The sequence below is a fragment of the Trichosurus vulpecula genome, chromosome 3 (genome assembly GCF_011100635.1).
Source record: "Trichosurus vulpecula isolate mTriVul1 chromosome 3, mTriVul1.pri, whole genome shotgun sequence".
Lineage (NCBI taxonomy): Eukaryota > Metazoa > Chordata > Mammalia > Diprotodontia > Phalangeridae > Trichosurus > Trichosurus vulpecula.
Genome location: NC_050575.1, coordinates 95,635,326 through 95,660,624, shown reverse-complemented (window position 1 = coordinate 95,660,624; position 25,299 = coordinate 95,635,326). Strand labels below are relative to the sequence as shown.

The 25,299-nt window shown below is 46.8% G+C and overlaps 1 protein-coding gene across 2 annotated transcripts in view; it reads left to right on the top strand.

Annotated features, from left to right (window-relative positions):
- The first annotated feature begins 2,656 nt into the window (after positions 1 to 2,656).
- HK3 (hexokinase 3) overlaps positions 2,657 to 25,299 on the top strand; it is a 37,854-nt gene continuing 15,211 nt past the window's right edge. The window contains exons 1-15 of one of the 2 annotated variants that reach the window (XM_036751712.1): positions 2,668 to 2,718; positions 5,194 to 5,199; positions 7,075 to 7,237; positions 7,579 to 7,733; positions 8,103 to 8,222; positions 8,386 to 8,481; positions 14,848 to 14,947; positions 15,038 to 15,221; positions 15,503 to 15,658; positions 15,950 to 16,183; positions 19,403 to 19,698; positions 19,969 to 20,117; positions 20,329 to 20,448; positions 21,152 to 21,247; positions 21,612 to 21,711. In XM_036751712.1, coding sequence (XP_036607607.1) covers positions 2,668 to 2,718; positions 5,194 to 5,199; positions 7,075 to 7,237; positions 7,579 to 7,733; positions 8,103 to 8,222; positions 8,386 to 8,481; positions 14,848 to 14,947; positions 15,038 to 15,221; positions 15,503 to 15,658; positions 15,950 to 16,183; positions 19,403 to 19,698; positions 19,969 to 20,117; positions 20,329 to 20,448; positions 21,152 to 21,247; positions 21,612 to 21,711 — 2,026 coding nt within the window. Of the gene's footprint in view, positions 2,719 to 5,193; positions 5,200 to 7,074; positions 7,238 to 7,578; positions 7,734 to 8,102; positions 8,223 to 8,385; positions 8,482 to 14,847; positions 14,948 to 15,037; positions 15,222 to 15,502; positions 15,659 to 15,949; positions 16,184 to 19,402; positions 19,699 to 19,968; positions 20,118 to 20,328; positions 20,449 to 21,151; positions 21,248 to 21,611; positions 21,712 to 25,299 lie in introns of both variants that reach the window. The other variant, XM_036751711.1, reaches the window with a different exon arrangement.

The following is a 25,299-nucleotide window of genomic DNA, read 5'->3' as shown; positions in this document are numbered from 1 at the left end:
TTCAAAAAGAGGAAGAACCAGTTAGGAGGCTATCACAACAGTCCAGGCTTGAATGAAGGCTTGAACCCTAGGGTTGTGATTGTATGAGTAGAGAGAAGGGGATAAACGCAAGAGATATTGTATAGATAGGCTCTATGAGATGGCAACTGTTTGAGTATGAGGGGTGATGGAGAGGTAAGGCTATAGTGGTAACAGGAAGGAATCGTGAAGTTAGAAAGAAGGGCAGGTTTGTGGAGGGCAGGGAAGGGGAGAAGAATGAGTGTTAAAGGACATGTTGAATTTGAGATGCCAATGAGAAGTACAGTTGGGACCTCAGAAGGGGACTGGGGATGGATATATAGACTTGAGAGTCATCTTTCTAGAGATGATAATTAAACCCAGAGGAGCCAATGAAGTCATTGAGAAAGAACATAGAGGGAGAAGAGAGCCCAGGACAGAGCAACAGACCCATAATTAGGGGGCAACGACATGGATGATGACCCAACAAAGGAAGCTGAGAAAGGAGTGATCTGCTAGGAAGGAGTAAAATCTAAATAGAGCAGTGTCACCAAAACCCAGAAGAGCGAATATCCAGGAGGAGATGGCGGTCAACAGTATCAAATGTTACAGAAAATTCTAGAAAGAGGAGGATTTAGAAAAGGGCATCTGATCTAACTAATAAGAAATCAATGGTAACTTTGGAGAGGGCAATTTCAGTTGAATGTTAGGTCAGAGACCAGATTGAAGGGCATGAGAAGAGAATGATAGGAGAGGAAGTAGAGACAGAGATTATAGGCAACTTTTTCTAGTTTGGCTGTGAAAGAGAGGAGAGGTCTAGGATAATGGCTTTGGGCGGTAGTGTCAAACTCAAATAAAAATGAGCAGCTAAACTGTACATAAGGATCCCTGCAAACCACATATTGGCTTAAGGATGAGGGAGAACTGGTTATGTTTGAGAGTTGTAAGAAATGGGCTTGTAGGTTAGAAAAGCTTGAAGATTGGAGGGAGGCTGATGTTTGTCCAGAACATCTGCCAAGGAGATGGAAAATGATAGGATCAAAGGCACAAGCAGAGGGATTGGCCTTGGTAAGGAGAAGGGAATGGGGGAAAAAATAAACATTTTATTCTGCATTTTAGGCACAAGCCTGCCAGAAAACTATTTTATTTAATTTAACATCATTCTAATATCTAAGAATTTCTAGCCTAAAGAGAGAGATATTCAAATTGGCATAGTTCCTATTCTCCCTTCCCCATACCCTCAGACGTGACTCTCTTCCCAAAACAATTTGAGGCAACATTTCACAGGACTCTTGATGAAAGAAAAAATCATACTATGTTAAACTATGGTTTGGGGTAACATTCCAGAAAATTTAGTAACAAAAGTTACCATCCCATTGCTTCCCAGACTACACTCTCTTTAAAGGTATTTCTGAAATTCTTCAGCAATTAATAGCAATATCTAGATGGAAATGAATGTTTTTTCCTTTTGTTTGTTTTTTAGGAGATGAGTAAAGAGACTGCCTTATCACTGAGGGAATGAGAAAGATTATACAATACCATGAAGAATTATTCTTTGTTCATTAATTTAGTTACCACCCATAATCCATTTCTCTAAGAAAGGCATTTTGTTCTACTTAACTTTCCTAAAGGGAAAAGTCTGGCAAGGTCTTTTAAGCTAGAGAAAATATTATTTCTTAATATTTCAATATTAATAATTAACTGACTTAACATTTAATATTTTAAGTTTTAAAGTAAAGAGGAGATTTTTAATATGGATTTTTTGGGGGGACTGAATCTCCCTTTCTTGTCCAGGTTGGAATACAGTGATCACTTGCAGGTTAATCCTACTACTGATTAGCATGGGAGTTTTGGCCTGCTCCTTTTCCAGCCTGGGTTATTTCACTCTTCTTAGGCACTTTGGTGACCTCTTCTCCCTCCCCTGTCCCTGGGGGAGGGGGTTCACCATTTTGGTGAGGAGGATGCCTGATCAGCTCTAGCCCTACCTACTGCACCTCTGAACTCCCGAGTTTGAGTGATCCACCAGCTTCTGCCTCCAAGGTAGCAGGGATTACTGCCACCCTCCATCAGATTCTTTCTCATAAGTTATCTGTCAGGCCTTAATGTACTCCCTCCTCATCTCCACCTCTCAGAATTCTCTTTTTAAGGCTCAGCCCAGGTGCTACCTCCTATGGAGTGCCTTTCCTGATCCCCCAATCATTAGTGTTTTCTCTCTCTTCTCAGATTGCCTCATATTTGCTTATCTGTCTGCATGCTGTAGAATGTAAGCTTCTTGAGGTTACATACTATCTTGTTTTTGTATCTCTGGTATCCACCAGTGTTTTCCTACACAGCTGGTGCTTACTAAATGTTTGCTGAATTGAAAATGTGCTTATATGTCTAGACTGACTGCATCTGTATATGTTTATGATGCACATATTCATTCTTCATGTAACAAAGGAGTGAATGACTCAGTGGGAGAGAGCAGAAGGGGTGGGATAGGCTCACATTTCCCACCTCTCCCCTCCCCTTGATGAGGACCCCAGAAACAGGCGGTGGGGCCGATTCTACCCACAGCTCTTTCCCTGGTTCTGTGCAAACTGGAGAGGCTGAAGGCCATGAGATCACCTGGGCATCCCCTTATCTCTTTCTGTCCTTCCTCCCACAGGTAGCCCCCTACTTGGAACTTCAATGGATTCTGCTCCACCTGAGAAATCAAGGGACATGAATGAGAAGAACCTGGTAAGCTTGGTGACTGACCAGTCCTGAACATGCTTCATGGCTGCCTTCCTCTCCCTCAAACCCACCCAGTCCATCTCCACCAGCAAGCTTTCCCCTATACTTTGATAGCCCTGTGAAAAGTATCATGACATAGGAGAGAGAGCACCAGACCAAGCCAGGAGACCTGGGCTCAAGGCCCTGGTTCCCATGCTTCCCGGCTGTGTTACCCTGGACAAGTCATTTCTCTCAGAGTCTTAGTTTCTTCCTCTGTAAAATAGTCTAATGGCTCTTTGAGTCTCTGCCTCCCTGGGTCATGGAAGAGAAAGTGCTTTGTAAACAGCTTAAGTACTATGGAAATGAGAGCTGCTGTTATTATTCTGTCAATAAAGATGCTCCTTAGCCCTGGGATAGGTTAATACTACCGGGGTACCTCCCCTAGACAGCCTTTTCTGCTCTGCATCACCAAGCTGGCATCATGGCATGGTAGAACAAGCCCAGGATTTTCTCCCACTTACTAGCTAAATGGCCTTGGGCAAGTCACTTAACTTCTCTAGGCCTCCATTTTCTGATGTGTCAATGAGGTGGGTGGAGACATGGTGATTAGCTAAATGGCCTCCGAAGTCTCTTAAGATCTCTACATCTTTGATGACATGACAAGACGGGCTGCCCTTTCCTTCCATCTGAGAGGTGTTCCAGAAGCTAGACAAAGAGAGGGGGTTGAACGGAATGATTTTGGGGAGGGGTCTGGCCTTTCATAATTCTGAAGTTTCATTAAATATGTAAACTCATACAACCTTTAGTAATCATTTAGTCTAACCCTCCTCACTTGACAGAGAAAGAAACTGAGGCCCAGAAGAGGGAAAATAGCTTGAATAATGGTCCAGTGAGAGTCATGGAGGAGCCGGCACCAGATCCTAGGGTCTCCTCTGAGCGCCTTTGTCTATGCTGCCCTCCTGGCCCTCTTTGTGCCACCGAGTCAGAGCTGCATAATAGTTATGTTTCAGTGACATGTGAGGGTTTGCAAAGGCTTTTCCTCACGACAACCCCCAGGGGTAAGTAGTCTAAATGTTATAGCTCCCATATGAAGGGTGAGGAGCCTGAGGAGCCTAAGGAGCCTAAGTTCACTCAGAGGAGTGAACTGCTTTGGCCAAGACCGCACAAGGCTTAGGAAGCAGAGGAATCAGGGTCCAGATCCACATCTCCTGGCTCCCTTTCCTTTGTGCCTCGCTGCCTTTCCCGAGGCTTCCCCAGCCACAGACCTCCAAGAGACATCCTGAGCTAGGTAGTGAATGAAAGACGTACAGGATGAGAGGAAGGTCAGGAGCAGACCGTTAGTGTGTGCTTTGGTTTTGTGGGGAAACAGAGCCTGTGGCCTCCCAAAGGTTTCTCGCCCCACTGTTTTCCTTCACCGCCCCAGTACCCACTAACTCTGTGGCAAAGGCTGGTAAACTGCAATATTAGACATATTATAGAGTAGAAAACTTTGAAGTTTACAAAGCACTTAGTATGTATTATCATATAAACTGAGATTAAATCCACACTAACCCTGTTGGGTGGGTACCATAGGTATCATTCCCATTTTATGGGTGAGGAAACAAAGTACCCATGGTCACACAATGGTTAAGGAATTCGAACCCAGGTTCTCCTGACATCAGGTCCAGCACTTTCCACTGCATCTCACAACCTCTGGTGATTGCCAGCTTCAAGGAATTCATTACAATTCAGTGTCAAGGAGAGAGCCATTGTTGTCATTTAGGCTGTGCAGGAGCTGAGGACTGGGGAAATTTATTGAGACCAGGCCTTTGACAGTGAAGCCCCACATGAGCCTCTCCTGGATCCAATTCTATCTGACGTACCCTTTCATTTGATTGTTCGTGGACCCCGTTCTCTTCCACTTTTCGAGACGTCCCCACACCTATCAGAATCTCTTTTTGCTACAGGTAGTATCTTTCTTGGTGAAAATAGCTGGGCTTGTAAGGACGAGACGACTAGATTTGAGAATGGGTGGGTGTGGGAGAAGTGAAAACAAGGGGAATGAGAGTGAGAAACCATGAGATTAGAAAGGCCCCTTGGTCCTGCTCAATAAGGTGGAGGGGTGGTGTGGTGTGAGACACCCTGCCTGTGGCAGAGTGCATTAATAAACTCATTCTGAAGGAGCCCTTTAGTGGGCATTGAGTGCAACCTTCCTCATTTCATAGATGAGGAGACAGTCTCAGAGAAATGACGTGTCATGGCCAAGATCATATCCCATCTATTGAGTGGCTGCATTTGGTCTAGAAGTTGATGCTTCTTCTGTGCTCAGAGAGGAGTCAGGCATGCTCTAGCCTGGGTCATGTATAAGAACAGGGCAAATTAGACATCATTCCTTGGGGATCCCAAGTGAGAAGAACCAGAACCAGAGCTCTGATGATGGGAATGAGGCCTCCAAGCATCTGCATGAGCTGTGGACACACCTAGACTTGGTTTCCCTCTGGCTTCAGACACCAGCCTAACCAGAAGCTGGTGTTCTTTCTGGGCAATAAAATAACAGATTCTTAGAGATAAAAGGAATTTCATAGATGAACCCAACTTATACCTGAATAATGATCTTACCTACAATGTCCCCAACAAATGGTCATCGAGCATATTTAATTCAACAAACATTTATTAAGGTAGATCGGGGTAGGATTTCAGAGGGAAAAGATAATGAATTCCATTTTCGGACATACTGAGTTTAAGATGTCTACCTCCAGTTCAAGATGTCTGAAAGGCAACCAGAGATGTGAAAATGGAGGCCAGCAGAGAGACTGGGCAGGAGAGGTAGATATGAGACTAGAGATGGTAATTTAAATCTGTGGGAGGTGATGAGATCACCAAGTATGGTAATGTAGAAAGTAGTGATGCTCAGCAGTGGAGCTCTGGGGGTGGGAGTGGGGTGGGGTGGCAGTAGAACTTCAGCCAGGAGTGGATTATCTCTCCAGTTGCCTACCTCACCTGAATTGGCTCTGATCATTGCTACTCATGGAGAGAGTGGTTTCAGTAAAGCGGCCGGACTGAAAGCCAGATTAAAAGTAGTGAGAAAGGAGATGGAGAAGTGGAGGCAATAAGTATAGACAGCTTTTTCTAAGAGTTTGGTTGTGAAAGGGTGGGCACATACAGGATGAGAGCTTGAGGGGTTGGCAGAGTTAAGTGAAGGTTATTTTTAAGCATGGGGAAGACTTGAGCTTGTTTGAAGGCAGGAGGGGAAGGAGCCAGAAATTGAAAGAGATTGAAGATGACACAAAGCCGGGAAGATCAAAGGAGTCCATTTTCAGAGGAGATGGGAAAGTATGGGGTCAGGGACGCGAGACAAAGCATTGGCCTTGGCTAGAAAGAGAGTCCCTTCTTCCTTAGAGACTGGCGCAAAGGAGAGGAGAATGGGAGATGATGTAGAAGAGTTTGGAGATACAGAAAAGGGGAAAAGAGGAAGCTCATGCTGGAGGGTGACTATTTTCTCAGTAGAATAGGAGGTCAGGAAATTTGCTAAGAGGGAGCGCAGCATATGGAGATTGAGGAAAGCAAAGGTTTCCAACAGAAACAGTGAGAGTCAATTAGTGAGGATAAAAGATGTTGTTCTCTGCTTGAAGTCTCTAGTTGGGGGCAGGGGAACAGAAGGAGCCTCTTTCTCTCTCTAGGCCCCAGCCCTGCTGGTTTGTGGCTGTGTATGTGTGTGTGGGAGCCTGGTGTCACATAAAGAACACTGGATTTGGAGGGAGAAATCCACTCAAACCCTGGTTCTGTTAAAGCTGCCTTGCTTTGGGCTAGCCTGTTCCTTCCTCTGGGCTTCAGTGCTTTTATCTGTCAAATGAAAAGGGTTAGATGATGCTTCCAGTCCTTTCCGGCTCTAAATCTCCAGTCCCAGCTATGTGTCCTTGGACAAGTCACTCCACCAAGACTCAGTTTTTCTTTCTATAAGAAAGGAACAGTAATAGCTGCTGTACCTACCTCACAGACTTCTTTGGAAGGAAACAATCATTTATTAAGCACCTACTGTGTGCCAGACACTGGGCTAAGCATTTTCTAAATATTAAATATTAACCCCATTTTACAATTGAGGAAACTGAGGAAAACAGAGGTTAAATGACTTGCCCAGAATCTCACAGCTAAGTAAGTTTCAGAGGCAGGATTGTCCTGAACCCGGTCCCTGCGCTCTAGGCAGAGCACCACCTCTTTTGCAGACTCTAGGCACGAGTTCCAGTAGCAGTTACTTCAAGGCGAGAGGGGAACAGGTACATTCTCTGAGGCTAGAAGTCACTCATCACAGTGCTTTGAGAGAGGCAGCTGACGTGTGAGTGGCGGATGCCAGCCTAAGCCCTGACTTTAGCACGACGACCCCTACTTGCCCATCATCCTCTCCAGGTGCAGCAGTGCCTGAAACAGTTTGACGTGATGGAGAAGCAGTTGCAAGAGATCCAAGCAGGCATCCTTCAGGACATGGAGCAGGCTTTGTGCCGGCAGACGGACCCTACCCCCACTGTGCGGATGCTGCCCACTTATGTTCGATCTACCCCCCAAGGCACTGGTGGGTTTCAGGGCTTTGGTAGATTCAGGCTCCAGAAACAGATGCATCCCAAGAGCGAAGTCACTCCTGACCCCAACTCCTTGAGCCAGGCCCCAGGGCCAGGGTTCAGGACCTCAGGTCCTGCTTACCTCAGAGAAAGGCCAATGGACAGCCTTTCTTTCTTCTCTAGAAACTATGCCCCCAGCTTACTATTCCATCTCCATATTGCAGGAGGTTCAGTGGGCATGGAGGAGAGGGGCTGAAGATAGGGGAGGGCTTATAGGGGAAGGGCTCTCCTGGGGAGGATAGGAGCAGGAAACAACCTTCCTGTCCCTATTCCTCTCTTCCATCCCCAACCCTAGAGCAGGGCAATTTCCTGGTGTTGGAGTTAGGGGCCTCAGGAGCCACTTTACGAGTGCTGTGGGTGACACTCGGAGGCGTTACTGGCCAGAGAACACAACCAATAAGCTGGGAATTCACCATCCCCACAGAAATCATGCTTGGCACTGGTCAACAGGTAAGCTGCTGGGTCTTCAGTGGCCATACATTCAGGGACCAACATGCCCAAGGTGTACCCTAAAGGCCCTGACAAGCCCTGGGGGGAAAACTTGATATCCGGCGTGCCCTGGAGGCATATTATATGTTGGGCATTTCCGGAGGCCTGATCTCTAGCTGTTGGCCCAGGTGGTTTGGGCAGAATGGACGGGGTGTGCACTGTTCATGTTCCTAGAAGCTAGACCTTGTCACATGGCTGAGGATTCTGAGGCATGGGATAACCATCATGGAGGTCAGAGCCTCCCACCACACTGTGGCCTGGCCTTTCCTCTTCCCCACTTGTCCTTGGCTTCCCTGATCTCCCCAGCAGCCTCACTTCCTGCTCCTACAGCTCTTTGACTTTGCTGCTGGCTGCTTGGTGGAATTTCTGGATCAGCTAAAGGTGGGGTCTCAGTCCATTCAGCTGGGCTTCAACTTTTCCTTCCCGTGTCACCAGACAGGCCTGGACCAGGTAAGATGGGGGAGCATTGGGGGCTTTCAGTCTATGGTGAGTAGGAACTGGCTGCTAGCTCCCTTGATGATCATCTCCTAGGGGAAGAGCTTTATGTAGGAGGGAAACAGAGGGATGATAGCAGAGAGGATTAATTAATTGCCCTTTTTTGCTCCCTCCCCAGAGCACCCTTATTTCCTGGACCAAGGGCTTCAGGTGCAGTGGTGTGGAGGGCCAGGATGTGGTACAGCTGCTGAGAGATGCCATCCAGAGGCAGGGGGTGAGTAGAGGGGGAGGGTAGGGGGAATTTGGGTAAAGAAGATACCCTGAAGCTCGGAGTGCCAGGAATTCTACTAGTATCCCCAGCAGGACAGTGGGGATGCATGGAGGGTTCAGTCCTTGTCCTGCTAATCTGCCAATTATGACCTCTGTGAACTTGGGCAAGTGAATCCTGGCTCTGGGTCATGGTTTCTTCCTCTGAAAAATGAGGGAGTTGGACTGAATCACCTGAAGGTCACTTCCCTCTCTAAATGGTGAACTACGAGCATGTAATTAATTAGCCAGAAGAGATATGGTGCAATGGAAAGAATTGTGGGTTTGGAGTCATGATACTTGTGTCTGAGTCACCCACTTAAACACTGTGTGACCTTAAGCTAACTAGTGCCATCTCCGAGCCTTAATTTCCTCTTCTGTAAAATAAGGAAATTGAAATAGATGATGTTTAAGATCTCTGTATAAGGTCAATACTTAAAGAAATTAATTCTCTGGAAGGTCAAATGCTGAAGCTTAAATACTTTGGCCGCATAATGAGAAGACAAAACTCATTAGAAAAAATCCCAATGTCAGGAAAGATTGAAGGCAAAAGGAGGAGGGGATGGCAGAGGATGAGATGGATAGACAGCGTTGTGGAAACAACAAACACGAGCTTGGACAGACTTGGAGAGACAGTAGAGGAGAGAAGGGCTTGATGCGCTTCATAGAGTCATGAAGAGTAGGACATGACTGAGCACAAACAGCAACAAGGTCTCTGTCAGCTCTACTGTTGTATTTATTACTCAAAAGCCTACTATGTGACCAGTTCTCTTGGGGCAGACAGAAATGATAAAGCCCAGCCCTTGAGGAGCTCCCAATACTGGGGAGATAACATGCATACGAAGCTTTCCTAACAGTACCAAGCTGCCTTTGCTACAGGCCAAGGGAGTAATAGTCAGGGCTCTAGAAGTTCAGAAAAGAAAGACATCAGGTTGTGCCGGGCCAGCCAGAACCCTTCAGCCTCCTAGCTCTAAAATTTCCTAGTTGTATGGAACTGAGCCTCAGATGATGAGCAGGGTTTAGATGGGCCCACCAGAGAGGATACCAGTGATGAAGGTACAGGCATTAGTGTGCAGGGGATGTAGGAGAGAGCATGTAGCATCTTTGAGCGGGGAGACCAGCCTGACTCTAGCTTGGGTAGGCACTGGTATGAGATGAAGGTATAAAAGTAAGATGGGGCTGGACTATGCATTGCTTCTAATGTCAGATGGAATAGTTTGGATGTTACTGTGTAGGAGGTGGGGAGCTGTGAAAGGCATATGACAAACATGGCATTTTAGGGAGGCAAACCTGGTTGTATGCCCAGTGGAAGGAGGAGAGACTGGAGATAGGAAGAATGGCTAGGAGGCAATTATAGTAGTCTAGGCAAAAAGCTATGAGAGCTTGGCCTTGGATAGTGACTGGAAATAAGAAAGGTTAGGCAGATGGAAGAGGAAAAACTTTCTAAGACTTGGTGACTGATGAAATGCGTGTTGAGTGGGTGGATGGGGGTGTAAGAAAGCAAAGTCACGAGGGCAGCTAGGTGGCACAGTGAGTAGAGCACCAGTCCTGGAGTCAGGAGGACCTGAGTTCAAATCCAGCCTCAGGCACTTGACACACTTACTAGCTGTGTGACCTTGGGCAAATCACTTAACCCCAATTGCCCTGCCTTCCCCCCACCAAAAAAAAGAAAGCAAAGTCAGAAGTGACACTGGAGATTTTTAAGCCCAAGTGACCAGGAGAATGGTGATGCCATTGGCAGAAATGAGGAAGTTAAGGGGAAGAATAGGTTTTGGGGGAAAGTTAAACTCCATCTTGGATATGTTGAATTTGAGGCGCCAGTGGGAATCCAGGTTGAGATTTCTGTGCTCAGATAAAGGATTGGAGAAAGAGAGAAGGAACTTGGCTGAAGATAAGAAAGAAACCACTGGAGTGGTTGACTTGGCAAGGGATGGGATCAGAAGGGAGAAGGACAATTGACCTTATAGTACCATAAGTTACCATATAGTAGCTATTTACCTGAGGGAGTTAGTTTGATGATTCAAGAAGCTGGAGTGTTTGCAAATAATATAGCTAAAGAAAAGAGGCCTTGAGGAGAGGCCACGGTGAGGGAACCAAGAAGAGTACACAGGTGTGGGAGGAAATCTAGGAGAGAGTAGTAGTATCATGGAAAGCAAGGCTTGATACAGAAAGGTCAAGGAGGATGCAGGCTAAGAAAAGATCAGGAGATCTGATGATCGAGAGGTCACAAGTGAACATGGAGAAAAGGGTTTCTGTGGGATGATGGAGAGTAAAGCCGATAGCTGGTTGTTGAGGCAAGAATGATGCCTTGTGGGAACTTAGGCTCACAAGCTGGGAAAGACCTTAGACTCTAAGGCTTAGAGTGTATTTGAGGAGGTAGAGAGGGTAACCACTCTAGAAAAGTGTGACAGTGAATGAAAGGACAGAAATAGAGTGGTTGCTCAAGGGGGGAGGTAGGGAACCAGTTAGAGAAGATTTCTTTTTTCCAATATAAGCAAGATCTGAAGGTGTTAGAAGGCAAAGATGGTTCTGGTGCATCTCCACACTGGGAGTAGGGACAGTTGGTATGGCTTCTAGGGAGTGTATGAGAGAACATTCATCTGATAATTGATAAAACTGATGTCTGTCTATTAAGATGGCTAGGTAGAGATTTCTACTTAGCTTTCACAGATGTCCTAAAGAGGAACAGTGCTTCTTGGGTGACTCGTAATCTTTTCCACTCTTATCCATCATATCCATTCCATTTAATTCAACAAAAGTTTATTAAGGATCCCCTATAATGTGCAGGTACTGTTAGGCACTGGGATGTAAAGACCCAAATAATAACAAAGACCCCTGCCCTTCAGGGTCTTAAAATCTTCAGGGGGAATAGAATATGTACACAGATAAAGAAATGTTATTTAATTTAAGTAATTTAAGGATCTAGAACAAGACAGATCAAGAAGAGCATACAGCAGAAGGAAGCACCTGAACTGAGCCTTGAAAGAAGGTATGGATTTTAGGGGCAGCTAGGTGGTACAGTGAGCAGAGCACCGGCCCTGGAGTCAGGAGCACCTGAGTTCAAATCTGGCCTCACATGACACATTTACTAGCTGTGTAATCTTGGGCAAGTCACTTAACCCCAATTGCCCTGCCTCCCCCCACCCTTGCAAAAATTAAATTAAATTAAATTTAAAAAGGTATGGATTTGAAGAGATGGACGTGAGGAGGGGGTATGTTCTAGAAATGGGGCCCTGCCTGTGCCAAGATGTGGAGATGGGAAATGGATACTATTGGCAGGATAGTCAGTTGTTTAGTTTGGCTGGAATATAGACCTTATGAAGAAGAATGTTATGAAATAATGCGTGAAAGGTAGGTCTGAATCGGATTCAAAGAACTTTAAATGCCTGACCGAGGTCTCATTTTATCCTTAGAGGCCATAGGGAATCACAGGAAGAGAGTTTTTGAGCAGGTAGTCAGACATGCATCTTAAGAATATTAATTTGGCTGTTATGTGGAGGATGCATGGGAGAGATGAGAAACTGGAAGCAGGGAGACCAATTAGGAATCTATGGAAATAGTCCAGGTGAAAGGGGATAAGGCCCTGAACTAGAGGGGTGCTGTGGGAGAGGGGAATGGATGTGAGAGATGTTGGGGGGGGAAGATGACAAGACTTGATAACTGATTAGTTATGAGTTTGAGGGAAATTGAGTTTTATTCCAGAGTACAGAACTAGAAGCAGTGGACAGGAATTTCAAAGAGATAAAATTTAGGCTAGATGTCAGAAAAAGCATCCTGACAACAAAAGCTATTCCGAAATGGAGTGGGCTGCCTCAGGGGTCCACTATGTCACTCGTCCATTGTGAGTGGAGAGAAGGGGATGAATGTGGGAGATGCAGTGGGGATATGACCCATGGGGAGATGACTGGATATAGGGGGGAAGGGAGATGGAATGCCAGGCTCTGTGCTAAGCAAATATCTCATTTGAGCCTCACCACAACTCAAGAAGGTAGGTGCTGTTTTTATTCCCATAGTTAAGGAAACTGAGGCAGATAGAAGTTAAGTGACTTGCCCAGGGTCACACAGTTGGTAAGTATCTCAGGGAGAGGGAAGGATAGATGCTGAAATTGTGAAACTGGATATCTGGAAGAAGGATGCTGCCCTCATCAGAATTAGGGAGAGTATGGAGAAGGGATGGGTTTTGAGCAAATAATAATGAGTTCAGTTTGGATAGATTGGTGTTGAATCCAGCAAACAGATGGCAATGCCAGACTGGAATTCAGGAGAGATTTCAGGGCTGGATATATAGATTTGAGAGGTATCTGCATAGAGATAATATGAGAATCCATGGGAGCTGATGAGATCACTGAGGGCTTGCGATGGAGCCTTGGGGGACCCACACTTGATCAGCAGGACATGGATGTTAATCCAGCCGGGGAGACTATGTCAGCTAGGTATGGTATGGGCAAGCACCAAGACAAGAGCAGTGTCATGGCGGCCAAGGGATTTATACCCTAGCTCCTGTCAGAACTGGCTTCATGCACCTACTTGTTTAAGGAGCTTAATGCCCCTAATCTCCTCCTATCCAGCCTTCCTACTTCTGCCAGAATAACCTTTGGTTTTTAAATCTATCAATTAGTAAGCATTAATTAAATGCCTACTATTTGCCTGGTGCTGTGAACTAGGTGCTGGGGAGACAAAGAGAAAATTGCCCTCACTCTAGCCTTTCACAATTTGGTGCCAAGCTGTCTATATTTCCAGGTTTATTGCGAATTATACTCCTTCACACACTTGACATTCAATCAAATTAGCTTACTTGCTATTCCCCGAACAGAACATTCATCTCCCATCTCTATCCAGGCCTTTGTACGAGCTGTTGCCCATGCCTGGTTATAATCCTGCCTCACCTTCACCCCCAGGGAATCCCTAACTTCCTTCCAAACTGAGTTCAGATGCTACCTGGAGCCTATCTCAATCCCTCCTGGTGCAAATCCTGCCCCCCCTCATTGTTTTTTGTTTACTTTGTAAATATTCCAGTTACTTTTCTTTGTATTTGTACTTTTCTCTGTTTCACTCCCAATAAAATGAAAGCTCTTTGACATCAGGGGCTGTTTCATTGTTGCTTTTGTATCTCCACACCTACCACAGTGCCTGGCACATGATAGGTCCACAATAAAAGTCAGTGGAATGTTGAATGAATTGATAGGTGTGGGCATGTCATTTACTGGAAGCGACCTTAGAGATCATCTTGTCCATGTCTTTTATTTACAGAGGAGGAAATGGAGAAGTTACTCAAGGTCACATAAGTTGTAGACATCAGAGTCGGGATTTGAAGACAGATTTCAATACAGCGCACTGGCTACCCAGGAATAGGCACACTTCTTTGTCTCTCACTCCAGGCCCTCCACAATCTAGTGCCATTCCATCTTTACAGGCATCTTCTATTTCTCTCCTCCACAAACTGTCTGTTCTGGTCATGTTGGTTAACCATTTGTTCCCCAACTATGTCTCTATGCGTGGAATGTCTTCCCTTTTTTGCTTGTCAAATTACAATCCATTCCTTTTTTCTTTTAAATTTAATATTTTATTTCCCCCCAATTACATGTATAAACAATTTTAACATTCTTTTTCCTCCAAATTTTGAGTTCCAAATTATCTCCCTCCCTCACCTCCCCCTCATTGAGAAGGCAAGCAATTTGACATAGGTTATACGTGTGCACTCATGCAGAACGTTTCCATGTAAGTTATGTTCAGTCCATTCTTTAAAGCCCATCTTAAAAGCTACCTTCTCCAGGAAGCCCTCCTCAATCCTCTGGTCAGGAACAACTTTCTGCCAAAGGGCACTCAGTTCTTCACTTATGAATTTAGATTATACTATCATGTTATCTGGGTTTGTGTCAGGTCCAAAGGCAAAACAAGGAGCGAATGGATAGAAGCTATAGAGACAAGCTTTGGTTTGGTGTCAGGAAAAGCTTCCTAATGATTAGAACTCTCCAAATGTGGAATGGGGTGGCTTGGAAGTGAGTAGATTTCCCATTCTTGGAGGTTTTCAGGCCCCTGCTCAAAGGCAGTATTGTTGAAGGGACACCTGTTCAGGTATGACTTAGATTAGGTAACTAACAGTTTCTTCCAATTCGGACATGGTGCTCTGCAAACAGCAGGTGCCAAATAAATGTTGGATGAATGGTGTATTAAATTTTATTGATTCCAGGAATGTGCATCAAAATTAGATTCCAGTCATTATGTAGCACCAACTACCCAGAAGTGTATTTGATGGGCAGTGGTGATGGCATCACATCTCTTCACTCCCTCTAATCAGGCTCTGACCACCCTCTACTGACCTCTCCTTCCCCAGGCCTACAGCATTGAGGTGGTGGCTGTAGTGAATGACACAGTGGGCACCATGATGAGCTGTGACCCCAGGCCCCAAGCATGTGAGATTGGGCTTGTTGTAGGTGAGGATGCTTCTGCTTGGTGGGCAATATGGGGATGGCTCTACTGCCCATTCACTGGCAGAACCTGTAACCAGTCCCCTCTGGCCACAGACACAGGGACCAATGCCTGTTACATGGAGGAGGCCCGGCATGTAAGGGAGCTGGGAGAAGACAAGGGGCGTATCTGTGTCAATGTTCAGTGGGGTTCCTTTGGAGATAGCGGGGCCCTGGAACCTGTGCAGACACCCTTTGACCTCCAACTGGACCAGGAATCCTTGAATCCTGGGACTCAAAGGTGATGCTGGAGGGGATGCTGAAGTTTGGAGAGGATTGAGATGCTTTGTTTTCTGTGTCCTAATCCATCCACCCCTCCTTAATATCTATGTACCCTTTTGAAGAAGGGGAGAAAATGAATGATAGTGCTAGGTCTCTTTTGGGGTGGGGCCTTGGTCTGTTCCCTCCCACCCTCATTCCCCCTTTACTCTAAGAGCTGAGTCCACTATGCCCATTTTGCTTCCCTGCCTTGGGGACAAGCCTTGTGATGACAGTGGTCCCCTTTCTTCTCTGGTTCCCCAGGTTTGAGAAGATGGTTGGGGGTCTGTACCTGGGAGAACTCGTACGCTTGGTGCTGATCCATTTGGCTGGCCAGAGGGCCCTTTTTGGCGGCGACACCTCCCCTGCTCTGCTAACCCGTGGGTCTGTGCACATAGAGCATGTGATGGAGATAGAACAGTGAGTTGAGGGAACATTGAGAGTCTCTGGTTTGTGAAGGAGAAAGATTTGGATCAACCAGCCTGGGATAGGAGGCCTTTTGGGAGTCCCTGGCCTGGAGGGGAATGTGTATGTCATGGGGGTGGGGAGGGGGAAAGGGAATAAGGGATTAAGGGCAGATGGTCCATGGGGCATCCCTTCTATCTGATACTGACACATGGGCCCCTCATCAGCACCCTAGTTGCAGTTCTATGGTGGTGAGATTTCAGGCCTGGACACCCCCAGTCACAGCTCAGTCCCTTCCCTCTTTAGCCCCTGTCATGGCAGGGCTCGGGCCCAAGCAGTGCTGCAGGGGCTCGGCCTGAACCCTAGCACCCAGGATTGTGAGCAGGTACAGCAGGTGTGTGGGGCTGTGTGTGCCCGGGCTGCCCGCCTCTGTGCTGCTGCCCTCACCGCCATCCTTGTCCGAGTGAAGAGCAACCAGGAGAGATCCCAGCCGGGCATAGCTGTGGCTACAGGGGGCCATGTTTATGAGCAGCATCCCAGGTACCTGGACTGGGGGGTGAGGAATGGGGGAGGCACAAATGCTAGAATCATGGTCCCGAGAGTTAGGGTCCCCTTAGAGGCGATCTGTTCCATCCTCTCATTTTACAGAGGAGAAAATTGAAACTTAAAGAGGGGAAGGGGTTTGTCCAAGTCACATAGCTGATAAGAAGCAGGGCCAGGAGTTGAACCCAGGTCTGCTGTCTGTTCCTTTGTTTCCCCATCCCTGAAGTCTTGAATGAAGCTTTGATTTGGTGGGGGAAGAATAGAAGGATTGCTTTAGGACCCCTCACCCTAGTGGCAAGTGGAGTGTGTAGTTCTAGTTCTGAAGCACGGATAGGGCAGCTAGGTGGTACAGTGGAGAGAGTGCCAAGCCTGGAGTCAGAAAGACTCCTCTTCTGGTTCTAATCCAGTCTCAGATACTTCCAGGCTATATGACCCTGGGTAAGTCACTTCACCCTGTTGGCGTCAGTTTCCTCATCTCCAAAATGAGCTGGAGAAGGATATGGCAAACCACTCCAGTGTGCCTGCCAAGAAAACACCAAATGGGGTCACGAAGAGTGAAACTTAACTACAACAATGGGGGTAGGGGCTTCTATGTGGTAGAGTGTTTCTCTATGTGCTATCTGTCCCTAACCCCTCCGCCCCTGCCATGATCCCCTTCCCCACTGTTTTCCACCTAGTCTCCTTCCCACCCCGGGGTCCCAGGCCAGCCCAGCCATCCTATTGTCTCATCTAGACAGATGAGGAACCAATCAGTTAGCAAGCATTTTTTAAGCACCAACTGTATTCTAGGCTGTGGGGTTACAAAGACAGTCCATGGCCTCAAGGAGCCTGTATTGGATCAGAGGAAACAACATGTTGCAAGCATAAGGAAATATAAAAACTATTTAGTCACTGCACGGTCACTCGGGAGGGGGCAGGGACCCAAGCAAGTCTTGGTGCCGGTGATGGCACCTGAGCTTGGAAGGGAGCTAGGGAGTGCGAGAGGTGGAGGTGGGGGCGGGGGGAGCCATTGCTGAAGGTGGAAAGGAATGGAGACAGGAGAGAGCATGTTGTGTACCAGGAATGGCTAATAGGCCAGTTTGGCTGGAATGAAAAGTGCCCGGAGGGGAGTAATGCATAATAAGCCTGGAAAAGCCAGCCAGAGCCAAATTGTGAAGGGCTTTGAATGACAGAGGAAATTGTCTTTTATTCTAGAGGCAGTTAGAAGCCACTGGAGGTTTGGTGGGGGGCAGGGAGGATTTGTAGCCAGGCCTGTCCTTTAGGAGTATCACTTGGGAAGCTGGGTGGAGGACGGTTTGGAGAGGGAAGAGATTGCAGGCAGTGAGACCAGTGAGGAGATGATAAGGATCTGAATTAGTGTTGGAGCTGGGCGAATGGAGAGTAGGGGCAGATGTGCCAGATGTTGTGGAGATAGGATTAACAACGCTTGGCCACTGACTGGATCCTGCAGTGGGGAAGAGGGAAGGGCGGAAGATGACCCAACTTGGGTTACTAGAATGATGGTGATAAACACGACTAAAATAAAGCAGGTAGGAAGAGGCATAAGTTTTAGGGAAAGTACGAGTTCTTCTTTTTGCTAGGTTAAGTCTGAGGTTTCTCCTAGAACCCTGTGACAGAGGTGTTGGTCTCAAGATGAAGAATGAGACATATATTCTTGTATGTGGCCAATATGAATTTGCTGTGCTTGACTATGTATATGTGTTATAAGGGTGTTTTTTGGTTTCTCCTAGGGAGGTGTGTGTGTGTGTGTGTGTGTGTGTGTGTGTGTGTTTGTGTAGGGAGAGGGGGTAGAAAACAAATGATTGTTAATTGAAAAAATGTTTTTAGAAAGAGGTGCCCTGTGGGAAATGCCAGTAGGTAGTTGGAGATGCTGGATAAGCTCAGGAGAGAGCCTGGAGGGATAGATGTGTCTATCTGGGACTCACTCATTGGCCTAGAGAAGCTCATTAATCCCATGGCAGCTGATGAGGTCACCAGGTGAAAGTGGAGAAGAAGAGGGGTGCAAGGCAGAGCACTGTGGGGATAGTCATAGGGCTTGACATGGATGATGTCATCAAAGGAGACTGAGAAGGAGCAGAGAGTGTATCCAGGAGGAGATGGAGGTCAGCGGTTCCCAATAATGTAGAAAGGTCAAGAAGCATGAGGAACAATGAGGGGCCTTGGGGTGGGTGGGGGGAGGGAAGTAGGAAGGAAGGAAGGATTTACTAAGCACATACTGTGCTAAGTGCTTTATTATGACCTCATTTAATATTCATAATAACCCTAGGAAGTAGGTCCTACTGTTATCCCCATTTTACAGTAGAAGAAACTGAGGCAGACAGAAGTTAAGTGACTTGTCTAGGGTCAAACAGCCCATAATGTTCTGGGGTCAAATTTGAACTCAGGTCTTCCTGACTATACCCCAGCACTCTGACTACTGCACCTAAATGTTTTTTTTTTGAGGGGGGAAGGCAAGGCAATTGGGGTTAAGTGACTTGCCCAAGGTCACACAGCTAGTAAGTGTCAAGTGTCTGAGGCTGGATTTGAACTCAGGTCCTCCTGACTCCAGGGCTGGTACTCTACCCACTGTGCCACATAGCCGCCCCTACAGCACCTAAATACGGAAAGCAGGATCACACTGTGCTGAGGGCACGGCAAATTTGGGCACAGCCAAGGCCCAGTTTTCTCAGTTCTCCTGTGTTCCAGGGAAAGAACACTCCATCCCAAGTGGCTGCCTGATAGAGCTGACACAGCACTGAATGTAGAGACAGGCGACCTGCATTCAGATAGAGGCAGCTGGTAGCATCGGATAGAGCACTGAGAATGGAGTCAGGAAGACCTGGGTTCAAATTCAGCCTTAGACACTAGTTTCATGACCCTGGGCAAAGCATTTAACTGCTCTTTGCCTCAGTTTCCCCCTCTGTAAAATAGGGATAATAATAGCACCTACCACCGAGGGTGATACGATTTGTTAAAAGTGCTTAGCACTATGCCTGGCACATCGTGGGTACCATATAGATGCTTATTCCCTTTCCCTCCCTACTGCTTCCTGACTGTGTGTCCTTGGACAAGTCACTTACTCTGTCTGCATTTCAGCCTCCTCAGCTTTAAAAGGAGCAGTTTGGATTGGCAAGGTCTCTAAGTTCCCTTTCATCTCTAGCTCCTGTGAGGAAGAAGTCCCAGGAGGTGTAGGGGGAGGCAATGCCAAGCTGAGATCTTCCTCCCCTCCCTGGCCAGGTTCAGAACCATCCTGCAGCAGACAGTGAGGCTCTTGGCTCCAGATTCTGACATCACCTTTGTCCCCTCAGAGGATGGTGGAGGCTGGGGGGTGGCTGTGGTGACCGCTGTGGCCTCTCGCCTGGCATTACATCGACGTCAGTTGGAGCAGACCTTGGCACCCTTCCGTCTGGACAGTGAGCAGCTAAAGGCTGTGCAGGCCCAAATGCGGGAGGCCATGGTTCAGGGGCTCCAGGGAGGGGACTCCTCCCTACGCATGCTGCCCACCTATGTCTGTGCTACACCTGATGGCACCGGTGAGTGTGCTCGATTGCACTGGGGGGAGTGCTGGCCCCCAGGACACAGGGGGTGGGGGCCCAGAGAGGAGCAGTGGGGATTTCATGTCTGATCCCTACCTCTGAGGCCCCTGAAATCCTATGCAGATGACAGGAGATTGTGAGGGGTTTTGTTGGGAGGGGGGGTCTGGACTTTTGTTTGGGGGTCCAGAATTTCTTTTAGACTTCCATCCTGTGGTCTAAGGTTCCCCTCCCTGGGCTCCTGAGGCTGTGGCTTCATTTGCTTTGCAGAAAGGGGAGACTTCCTGGCCCTGGACCTTGGGGGCACTAACTTCCGGGTACTCTGGGTGAAAGTGGACAGTAGAAATGAGGGAGGTATCAAGATCATCAACCAGGTCTTCTCCCTTCCTCAGAGTGTGACCCAGGGCACTGGGCAGCAGGTACCAGCTCTGCCCCTAGCCATCCCCTTTAACAATGGTCTGCTTTAGGGCATTCCTTTCCCCAGGCTGGAGGCTGGGGCTGCAGGTGGGGTAATGGAGTGGGGGTGGGGAGGTGGGAAGAGGTGGGGTTGGGAGAAAAGGGCAGGGTGGGGGAGGGGAAGAGAAGAACTCTGTGGCCCAGTCCTCTAAACCTTGCCTCTTACCCTTGAAGCTCTTTGACCACATTGTGGACTGCATAGTGGACTTCCAGAAGCAGCATGATCTGAGTGGGCAGACTCTGCCCCTGGGTTTCACCTTCTCCTTCCCCTGCAAACAGCTTGGCCTGGATCAGGTAAAGTGACTCTGAAATGTGGAGACGTGATTAGGAGAGACGGAAACAGAAGCAACGGGAGCAAAGACAGACTGGGTGGGACAGGACTGGGAGAGAAAATTAAGCTTCTGGGACTGCCTCTGGCACCAGGAGGCTGGGGTTATGGGCCTCCTACTTACTACTTTGTCAATAATGAAACCATTTAAATTTAGCTTCTCTAAATTTTGTCATTTGGATCGATCTAGCACCTGTGTGACTCAGTTTCCTTTTAATGAGATTGGACTTGATGCTCTTTGAGGTTCCTTCCAGCTGTAAATCCTGGGAACTCAGACTTTTCCTTCCCCTTCTCCATTTCCCTCTAATACTTTTGAACTACCTTTGGGGAAAAAAATGCCTGCTAACAGCTCTGTGTTTACCCCGGCTTGTTCCTAATTCACTCATTCTGGACTGCATCATCTGGGCTTGGCTTCTAAAAGGTCCGATGTGTTATCTTTTTAAATATTTTGAAACCTTTCAGCTAATGAAATTTAACCATATTGTGAAGTAGGAGGAGGATGTAAATGTAATTTGGAGGAGAGACGAGGTCTTGGGGTGCTGACACTGACCTTCTGCGGACAGGTTACTCTGCATGGAGAGTCTTGGGACTGTGGAAGGGAGCAGTCTTTAATATATCTGATCTATGATCTGTCCTGAGCCCCTGTGTCATTTGTGTCCTGACTTGCAGGGTATCCTCTTGAACTGGACCAAGGGCTTTAAGGCATCAGACTGTGAGGGCCAGGATATCGTTTCCTTGCTTCGAGCTGCCATCAGCCGCAGAGAGGTAGGGCATCTTTGGGTCGGGGGGACTTGAGTGGGGGCCCAGGAGTCCTCACCTGGGGAAGACGTGGGGGGCTTTTGCTTTGGGGATGCTAAGGGATATTTCATTTAGGGAGAATGGCTAGAGAACCTTTAATGGGAGGTGATTTAGGGTTTCACATGGGATCGCTGAGGAGCAGGTTTTGGGGAGGGGGTATAACCTAGCATTCTGGGAGCCCTTAAGTCCTCTTAGCTGGGACACAGGTTTCACTGAAGGCAAGGGCATTGTTCCCTGCTTCTGGGGAGGGTCCTCTTTGCCAGAAGCTGTGGGTCCAGCATTGGTTGCCATGATGACTGTTGCCTGGCAACCGGTGGCCTTTTGTGCACAGGGAATAGAGCTGAACGTGGTGGCCATTGTCAATGACACAGTGGGGACCATGATGTCCTGTGGGTATGAGGACCCCCACTGTGAGGTCGGCCTCATTGTAGGTAAGTGCATGAGCCTTCATAGGCTCCGTGGTAAGCATCCTTTCCTTACCCCCAGCTGTTCCTGATCTGCAGCCTACTGGTCCTAAGGACTGGAAGGCCACTTGTCAGTCATTTTGTCTGCAAGCTCTTTCTGAACCCCTTCTTGGTACACCGCTGAGGAGTGTAAAACACTGTCCCTGCCCTCAGGGAAACTCACACTTGCTGGGATGGGAAGAAGGAGACAAGACTCTTACACCTGTAAAAATGGTGGAAGAGCTGGCTGGGAAACTTGATGGTACTTGACTGTAATGTTACTGGCAGTGAAAATTCAGAGAAGGGAGAGATCTATGTGGGCTAGACCAGACAGGGAAGGCTTCCTGGAGGAGGGCTCTTCTTGGATAAATCAGAAAAACTTAAGAGTCTGAGTGCTGCAAAGGGAGCCTAGGAGTTAGCTAGCTCAGTCTACCATTCAGTGCAGAAATCTTATGGAGAGACAGAGAGAGAGAGAGAGAGAGAGAAGGAGAGAGAGAGAGAGAGAGAGGAAGAGAGAGAGAGAGAGAGAGAGAGAGAGAGAGAAGGAGAGAGAGAGAGAGAAACAGAGAAGGAGGGAAAAAGAAAGATGGAGAGGAGAAAGAGAGAGAGAGAGAGAGGGAGAGGGAGAGAGAGAGGGAGAGGGAGATTCAGGCCCTGCTCAAGCACTTCCAGTGATAGAAAGCTCACTCTCTTGGAGCAACCCATTCCGTTGTCAGACAGCTCTCATCCTTACAAAGTTCACTTTGTTGCTTTTGTTGTCCCTGCTCGTACCCCTTGCTCCTACCTCCCCTAGCCACACAGAACCAACCTAATCCAGCTTTTTACGTGACAACCTTGGGCTATTTGGAAACATTGTCTCCCTTTGTTTGGCTAAACAGCCCTGAACAGTTAGTTCCTTCAGCCAGTTCTCCTGAGACATGGCTCCTTCTCACTCCCTACCCCTCCGTCCTACTGGCCCTTCTCCACATATGCTCTAGCTTGTCAATCTCTTTCCCAAAATGCGGTTTCCAGAACTGAACAAGACGCTCCGTCTCTCAGCTCTGGGCATTCTGTTCTCCATGCCTGAAACATTCTCCTTCCTCATCTCCACTGACTCCCTGGCTTCCTTCAAGTCCCAGCTAAAATCCTAAATCCTAGCTAAAAAGGAAGCCTTTCCCAATCCCTCTTAATTCTGGTGCCTTCTGTTAAATATTTCCTATTTATCCTGTATATAACTTGTTTGTACAGATGTTTGCTTATGTTGTCTCTCCCATTAGACTATAAGCTCCTTGTGGGCAGAGGGGCTGTCTTTTGCCTTTTTGTATAGCTAGCAGTTGGCACAGTGCTGGGCACACAGCAGGTGCTTAATAAATGCTTACTGACTGACTGACAGAACCGAACCTAGTACTCCAGATGTGGTCTGATATAGGGCAGAGGGCAACAATACTTTTCTTTTTCTTCCATCAGATCTTTCTTAATATATCCTGAAGTCACATTAGCTTTTATTTTGGGGGTGGGGGGCACAGCTTCCATGTCTTCCATGTCCATCTTTCATTTGTGGTCAACTAAATCTCCCAGCTCTTTTTTTACATAAACTTTTATCTAGCCACATCCTATACTTGTGTGGTAGGTTTTTCTGAACTTACATGCAGGCCTTTACATGGTCCCTCATTAAATTTCATTTTTATTAGATTTGTTCCATCATTCCAGATTATGGTTTCAAAAAAATTCTTGATTCTGTCATTAAACATGGCAACTCTTCTTTCCATAGGCAGTTTGGATAAACATGCCATTTTTACCTTCATCCAACTGTTTGAATAAAATAAAAATGTTGATGAAGACGAGGCTAAGGACAGAGAGCCCCACGGCACCATACAAGAGACTTGCCCCATCGGAGGTTGACACCAATCTCCTAATTAACTCCTGGGGCTGGTTGTTCAGCCACCTATGGGTGCACCTGACTGTACCACCATTTAGGCTGTCTCTCCTCATCCATAAAGACAACTTGCCAGAGTCTCTCAGATGCTTTGCCGAAATACAGACTCAATAGATTTGAGGAGACATTCTCCTGATCTATCAAAGGTTAGTGACCATTCAAAAAAAGGAAATGAATTGAATATGGCGTTCTTTGTTTTCAATGAGCCCAACCTGGCTCCTTGTGATGGCTGCTGCTGCCATCTGAGTGCTGGCCTATCATCCATTGACTGACAAATCAATTCTAGAATTCTGTCAGGGCTTGACTTTCAAGGTCAATGGCCTGAAGTTTCTAAAACCCATCTTTTTTTGGGAAATAAAGGTACATTATTTATCCATTTTCGGTCCTGTGGACCCTCCTGTTTTTTCATTATTCCTAAAAGATAACTAGCAGTTACATTTTCAAGCTCCATCAGTACTCTGGGGTGTCATTTTTTCAGTCCAGAAGACAAACCCATTTAGAGTAACTGGGTGTTCCCTTACATTTATTTCACCTCTTAACCATATTTGTGCTATATTTCCCAGTCTGAAGGTCATTCTCCTTGACAGAGAAAACAGATACCAAATGGTAGTTAATTAATTTTACTTTCTGGTTGTTATCTGTTTATCACCTGCCCATCCGCTGGTCCCATCCCATCCCTGTTTCTTCTTGTGCCCAACATAGCTTTTTAAATAACCTTTGTTATCACAAACACTCATTGCAGGCCTCAGTTTGCTCTAGTCCAGGATGCAGCTTTCTGTGTATCACAGACCCCTCTGGCAGTCTGGTGAAGCTGACGTATCTTCTCAGAATGATGTTTTTATAGAATTGAAGGAAATGCTAAACTTTAGTTAGAGCTTAGTGAAAAGAAAGGTGTAATTTTTTTCCTCATCAAAAGACACAGACCTCCTGACATCTAACCACAGAACTCCCCCGGCCCCAGCCTGGTTCATGGTTCTGAGATTAAGAATGCCTTTTTCAGTCTTTTGCCTTTCTGACGCTGTTGCTGCAAGTCCTTGCTGCGCTTCTGTATTTGTCCTTGTTATATGCCCTTGCTTCCTCTTTTTTTTTTATGTATTTGAGCTCATAAGATAACCTTCCCATGTAGTCATAAAGAAGCCTCCAAAGCCTTTTTCGACATTTCCCTCTTTTTTTTCTCTTCTCTTTGGGATAAGAGAAAGTTGTACTGTCAGAATTTGATCCTTGAACCACACGTTCCTCTTGAACTAGCTTCCTTTTAGGATCTAAGGGCAAGGAGTCACATTCCTCCTTTTTTCTGAACTCTTTTAAAATTCATTCCCCTAAAGTCTAAATCAAATATTTAGAGCCAGAAAGTACCTTGGGGATCCCCTATACCAGATGTGTTTTTCCAGTTAAGTGTCTTGCCAGGGTCACATAGCTAGTATCTGAGGCCGAATTTGAACTCAGGTCCTCCTGACTCGAAGGCCGGTGCTCTATCCACTGTGCCATCTGGCTGCCCCCCCCCAGGTGCATTGCAGGGGGCACCACTCCCGAGTGAGGCCCAAACCAGATGAAAATATAATTGGGAAATATTTAACAAAATAAGTACAAATACAATAAAATATAGATGTTAATATGTGGTTTTCTAAGTCCACATGTGGCCCACAGGGATCATTATGTAC